Source organism: Peromyscus leucopus, chromosome 2 (assembly GCF_004664715.2).
Source record: "Peromyscus leucopus breed LL Stock chromosome 2, UCI_PerLeu_2.1, whole genome shotgun sequence".
NCBI classification, from domain to species: Eukaryota; Metazoa; Chordata; class Mammalia; order Rodentia; family Cricetidae; genus Peromyscus; species Peromyscus leucopus.
In genome coordinates this window covers 118,031,231-118,037,230 of record NC_051064.1, presented here as the reverse complement: position 1 = coordinate 118,037,230, position 6,000 = coordinate 118,031,231, and the positions used below count along the sequence as shown (strand labels likewise).

General features: G+C 46.1%; 1 protein-coding gene across 1 annotated transcript; it reads right to left on the bottom strand.

The window, feature by feature from the left end:
• Positions 1 to 1,120: 1,120 nt before the first annotated feature.
• Positions 1,121 to 5,375, bottom strand: Ccdc163 (coiled-coil domain containing 163). Its single transcript, XM_028889731.2, is given in 10 exon segments — positions 1,121 to 1,373; positions 1,874 to 1,935; positions 2,713 to 2,816; positions 3,115 to 3,182; positions 3,823 to 3,890; positions 4,123 to 4,306; positions 4,579 to 4,642; positions 4,746 to 4,951; positions 5,120 to 5,153; positions 5,283 to 5,375. Coding segments are annotated over 10 exon segments (984 nt in total). The 5' UTR covers positions 5,361 to 5,375; the 3' UTR covers positions 1,121 to 1,257.
• Between the last annotated feature and the right edge of the window lie 625 nt (positions 5,376 to 6,000).

The window sequence follows — 6,000 nt, the reverse complement described above, 5'->3', positions numbered from 1 at the left end:
CACTTCCTGTCTCAACCTTCCTAGTGCTGGGATTAATGGCATGTGTGCTTCCCAAGTACTGGGAGCAAAGGCATGAGATCCCAAGTGCTGGGATTAAAGGTGTGTGCCACCACTGCCTGACCTCTATGGCTAACTCTGTGGCTGGCTCTGCCCTCTGATTGATCATCAGACAAGCTTTATTGGTTACAGTACAAACAGAATATCACCACAGGTTGGAGAGATGGCCCAGCAGTTAAGAGCACTTGCTGCTCTTCCAGAGGACCTGAGTTTGATGCCCAACATCCATATGGCAAATCAAAACCATGTGTATCTCCTGCTCAAGAGGATCTGATACCCTCTTCTGGTCCCTCAGGACAATACACACAGGTGGCACATAGACATACATGCAGACAGAATTCCCATACACATAAACTAAGAAAATAATTTTTGAAAATGAAAGTAGAATTTGAATCACAGAATTCCTCATAAGTTATAGCAAAAACTACTTTTTGGCTAGGTATGGCAGTACACACCATTAATCCCAGGACTAGGAAGGACTGATGGCAGTGAGAGGATCTTCTATGAATTTCAAGGCCAGCCTGGTCTACATAGCAAGTTTCAGGTTAGCCAGGGCTACCTACAGAGACCCTATCTCAAAAGAAATAAAGGCTTTGGTGATTTTGTTTGTTTGCTTTCGTGCTTGCTTTCAAAGATGACTCAGTTTCAGAGACATTGAGAAGCCTGTGCAAACACACAGGCTGGCTGCTAAGGAGGAGGAAGTGTGGAGAGTCTGGGGTGAGCCTCAATAAGCAGAGTGACAGTGTGGCCCTCTAGATCTGGGCTGCAACAGAAAGTATGAGAGTCTGTGGCCTCTAAGCAGGTGACTCTCTAGATCTAGTGCCCACCACAATATCCCACTCTCCTCTACAATCTCATCAACATAGCCTCAGGTCAACATCCTAACCCATTCTACTCATCAGAAGAGGAGAAATCACTTCTTTCCAAGTTCACCTGAGCTTGCAGTCAACAGTGTAGCTATAAATGTCAGATTTCAGAGGCAGAGGTCCCAGGAAGCAGTTAGGAAACAAGAAGGAAACATATGGCTGAGCTGATCCCATGGGGGTGAAAAAAACACATCAGGGAGAGTGACCCACTTTATTTGAAATTAGCTGGGGAGCAGTAATGGTTGGACAGTGAGGCGCCCCAGTAAAGAGGGCACATACCGGAGGGGATGAGAAGACTGCCTTGATGGATTCATCTCATTCTTCTCACAAGTCCTTACAGCTCACTCTGGAAGATCTTGGGGCCTTGAAAGAACAGATCCTCTTGCCCAAGACTCTGAGCATGGGACTGAGAGCTGCTGGGTTCCAGGTTAGAAAAGGAGTTCTGGAGTTCTAAGAGGAAGGAAAATGAAAAACAAACCATTAGCCAGACTGTGATATGCATAAAACTAGGCCCTGGACCTTCCTGGAAAGGACACACAGGCCTGGTTTGTATGTACCCATTCTATGGTGGTTTCTAACTATCTACCTGTTTCTGTCCCCCAGCTGCAATGAAGGCGAGTTAATGAAGAATGTAGTGGGACATGTCTGTAATCCTAGCACTCAAGAACTTGAGGCAGGAAGGTTTTAAGTTCAGGAGCAGGCTGGGCTCCATGGCAAGCCTGAGCTACAAAGGAAAACCTGGCCTTTAAATAAATGTTAATAATTACTTTGGCTTCTCTTCAAATCATATAAATATTTTGCCTTTCACTAAATAAATATTGAATAATAAAGTAGCTTAACTCTCTCTGATACACAACATGGATGGATGGACTCACACAGAAAAGGACAAATGATTAGCCAGCTGCATTCAGACACCATTCAGATTCGGCCTCTCCCAGACCTGTCCTTACCCCTGTCTAGTTTCTTTAAAAGTTCCCAGCTACGGTCACAGTCTGGAAGACTGACTTCAGAGCTAGATGAAGAAAGAGACATGGCGAAGATGTTGGCCATAGGCAGCTTAGATTGCCAGGCATGAACAGACGTCCTAAAAAGAACAATCAGAGGCAGAGATGGTGATGGATCTAGGACCTTCTTCCAGCATGAAACTGTCTTCTTTTCTGAGGTCAGGATTCTGGACTGCCACCTCACTCCCCAATTATCATTCAGACATATAAAGATATATCCCAACTCTGAATCAAATGACAAGTGCCTAACACTGGGGCCAGCAGGATGGCTCAGCTAATAAACATGCCTGCCATCAAGGCTAAGGTTGATCCTGAGAACCCATATGGCAGAAGTGTACTTCATGGTACATACATGCCCACACATAGGTAGACTAAATAAATAAAGAAAATGCAAAAAAAAATTTTTTAGTAATGCAGGTGAGCATAACAGTACACACCTGTTATTCTGTACTCAGGAAGCAAAGACAGCATGTTGGTGAGTTTGAGGCCAATCTGAGCTACCCAATGGAAATCATCTCAATAAAATAAATAATAAACAAACAAACAATAAAGACTGAATCTGGTAATATATACCTGTAACAACTGCACTTAGGAGGTAGAAGCAGGAAGATCAGGAGTTCAAAGACAGCCTAGGTTAGAATGCCCAATGTTGTTCTTATCAATAAAACCCCAGATACTCAGACTGACCACCCTAACCAATCCTGGCCAAATTTAGGATAACTGAACTTTGCGTGACCTCTATGACACAAACCCCCTCTTCTGCCCTAGCACACACAACTTCTGACCTGAGGAAGTAGGGCTCCTCCTTCTGGGCATCAGGGGCCTCTGTCCTGGTAACCTCCAAGGTCTGAAACTTGCCCTTCTGGTCACTCTGTAGGTGTTCCAACGTCTGCCAGACCATGGTGCAGAAGGAGAATCTCTCCCATTCCAATGGAAACTCCCTCCCACAACTCCCCACCTCCTCAACACCCAAAAGCCTTCGTACAGGCGAGGACAGTGACACAGGTATACAGCAAAGAGACTGGGAAGAACTGCTTTGGAGGGATATGGAATCAGCATGGGGAAGAATGATGGGGACAGAGATGGGGGTGGAAGAAGATATCTAGGCCTTTCTGTAGAGCAGGACAGACAGGAAGGATGGGGACTCCATGAAGAAATATGTGGAAACTGGTCGAAGCCTGTCCTACCTTCCAGCTGCGGGCTTGAACCTGGCGCCCTTCAGCTATCTGTTCCAGCAGCAACTCCTGATGTTGGCCTGAAAATGAGACAGGATATGCGGGGACACCATTCTCCAACGTCACTCCTTCTTCGCTGTCTTGTAATTGGACTGGCAGTAGAAAGCTGGCCTCAAACTCACAAAGATCCCCCTGCCTCTGCCTCCCAAATGCTGGGATTAAAGGTGTCTGCCACCACCACCTGGCTGGCAGTAGAAACTTAGACAAACATGCTCTGATCCAGCGGCTGGAAAGATTCAAAGCTGATAGGAGAGACTAAATTCATACCATGAGAGAAAAAGAACAATATAAAATATTTTGCCAAAGGCTAGGGGTGTAGCTTGGTGGTGAAGCACATGCTTAGCGAAGTACAAGGCATCACACAATATACAAATAATTTGCCTGGCCAGGGGTTGGTGCCATATGCCTTTAATCCCAGCACTTTGGAGGGAGAGGCAGTGGGTTTCTGTGAGTTCAAGGCCAGCCTGGTTCACATAGTGAGTTCCAAGACAGCCAGGGCTATACAGAGACCCTGTCTCAAAAAAATAAAATAAAAATTAAAAAAAAAAATTTGCTAGACTTTTCAATAGCTCAAAGAGGCAGAGGTATGGTCAGTTACTAGAAGAACAAGAAAATATTCCAGAAATGGGGACAAAAGAATACTCTCAGTCTTTTACTTACTCAGCTGGTCTCGAAGCAACTTCAGTTCCTCCCGAAGAATCTCTGACTCTTCCCACAAAAGCTGGTGCCTACATGAGTGACAGCATGTCATTCTAAAATCAAATAACAAACCCAAAGTGGCTGGAGACAAAGTCTTGCTAAGTGGCCCTAGTTGGCCTACAACTCAATATGTGGAGCAGGCTGGACTCAAACTCATAGAGATCACCAGCCTCTGCCTCCTGAGCACTAGGATTAAAGGTGTGTGACACCAGAAAATAAATCTTAAATAAACAAAAAGACAAAGTCTTGCCCATCACTTACTCAGTCCGCAGCTCTTGGTGAAAGCCATTGGTACTACTGAACTTCCCTGGTCTTGTTCTCGTTTGGGTTTGGACTAGCTCTTGAACCTGGTTCCGAAGGCCCTGCAGTTCCTTTCTCAACCCTTCCAGGCGTTGCTCCAGAAGGGCTCTCCCTTTTGGGCCCTCCTGAAGCAATTTTAGTGATGCTGTAGTGGGACAAGTGAAGGCAAACTGCTCTAAGAGCTTCACACATGAGCCCAGGCACTACTTGCAAATCAAAACAAGTACACATACAAAAGCTACATAGCAAAACTGTGGGCACGTATACAAAGTCATGTGGGGCTGAAGAGATGGCTCAGCCTCACAACCAAAAGTTGTATATAGATCAGCAGTAGAGCATAGCTCAGTATGCACACAACTCCAGTTTTAATTTTAAAACTCTGTATACTGCACATGAAGCAAAGAATTGGCCCAGTACCTTCCAGAGCAGTGATCTTCTTCATCTGCTGCTCCCGATCCTTCAACAGGCTCTGCACAGCACCCTTAGCGCCGCAGTCACCTATCCAAGGACAGAAAACCCAGAAACTACTTTTTAAGTTGTTTTCCTAGCTCCTAATATTATTCTCTCACATTGCCACCTCATACAAACACCTAATTCCTCACCTGAGCCTGAGACTGAAGCTGGGATCGGAGCTTAGTAATTTCATTCCAGAGAGAAGATGAGCTGTGAGATTCAGTGCAGCTCAGTCTCTCTCCAAGAACCGGAGTCTTTAGAGGCCAAGGCTGATGAGCTTGGGCCCCTGGCTGTGGAGGCAAATGATGAGGGGAAATCCAGGTGTCAGCCAGGTCCCCTAGTGAAGGAATAAGGAAGGGACAAGAGCAGGGTCTGTCTGTGTAGGAAATCAAAGTTTCAGAAGGGAAGTAGCTGGAATTTGTACAGAATTATAGATGATACAGGCAGGCACTGGAAGAACGGACTTGAAAAAAAAGAAAAGGCTGAGAGAAAGAACAATACTTACCTGTAGAGGAAACTCGAAGAGGATACAAATTCTGCTACAAAAGAAAACAGTTCCACAAGCCAGTGAGCTTTCAGTGTCCTTTAATCTACGCCCTAGCCTAGTCTCCCAATGGGGAAAGGAGAACTCCGGGAGGTCGGGAAGGGAGGTTCCTGTGCCTTCTCACCTTAATCCGGGCCATATTTTCATCAGTTGAATTGAGAACTGCATGCAGTTGATCAGACCAGCTAGGGCTCCTATTCATCCTGGAGGACTATGGACTGCGTCTCTGACTTTTCCTGCTCTTGCTCTCCCACACAAAGATACCAGCGGTAAAGTCCAGGACAGGACACAGTGTTACATGGAGAGAGGAAAGTGGGAGTGGGATATTAAGGCTACAGATACAGTACCACGAAAAACTGCGAATCTGGAACTAGGGAACGGAGTTCTTGGGGAAGTGGGGAAAATAGAATACTCTATAAACACAGATATCAAGTGAGGGTAGAATGAGCCGAATCTTGGTTGAAACCTCCCCAAATCAAGGACGCTAGCACAATCTCCACGTCAAGTCTGTATCAGCTACTACTACCGCCCGTGAGTTCAAACTCTGGTAGGCGGAGAGTGAGATTTAAGAGCGGGTGCCGCAGCGCCACCCGGGAAACTGAGTCCGCTTCTGGCGGAGACAACCGGCAATAGAGGGCGGAAATACGTCTCCCTGGAAGCGCCCCCGTACGTTCATACACACACCTCCCCGTGAAGCCTGTCGGGACACGGAGTCGTACAGACTCTGTTATGTTTGGGCTCCAACGACCAAACTAACTACTTGTACCAAGATGCATCGCGCAGAGTCAATGGAAGATGTTAACTTGTCCTTTACCTCCTGGGAAATGTAGTCCGGCTCGTCT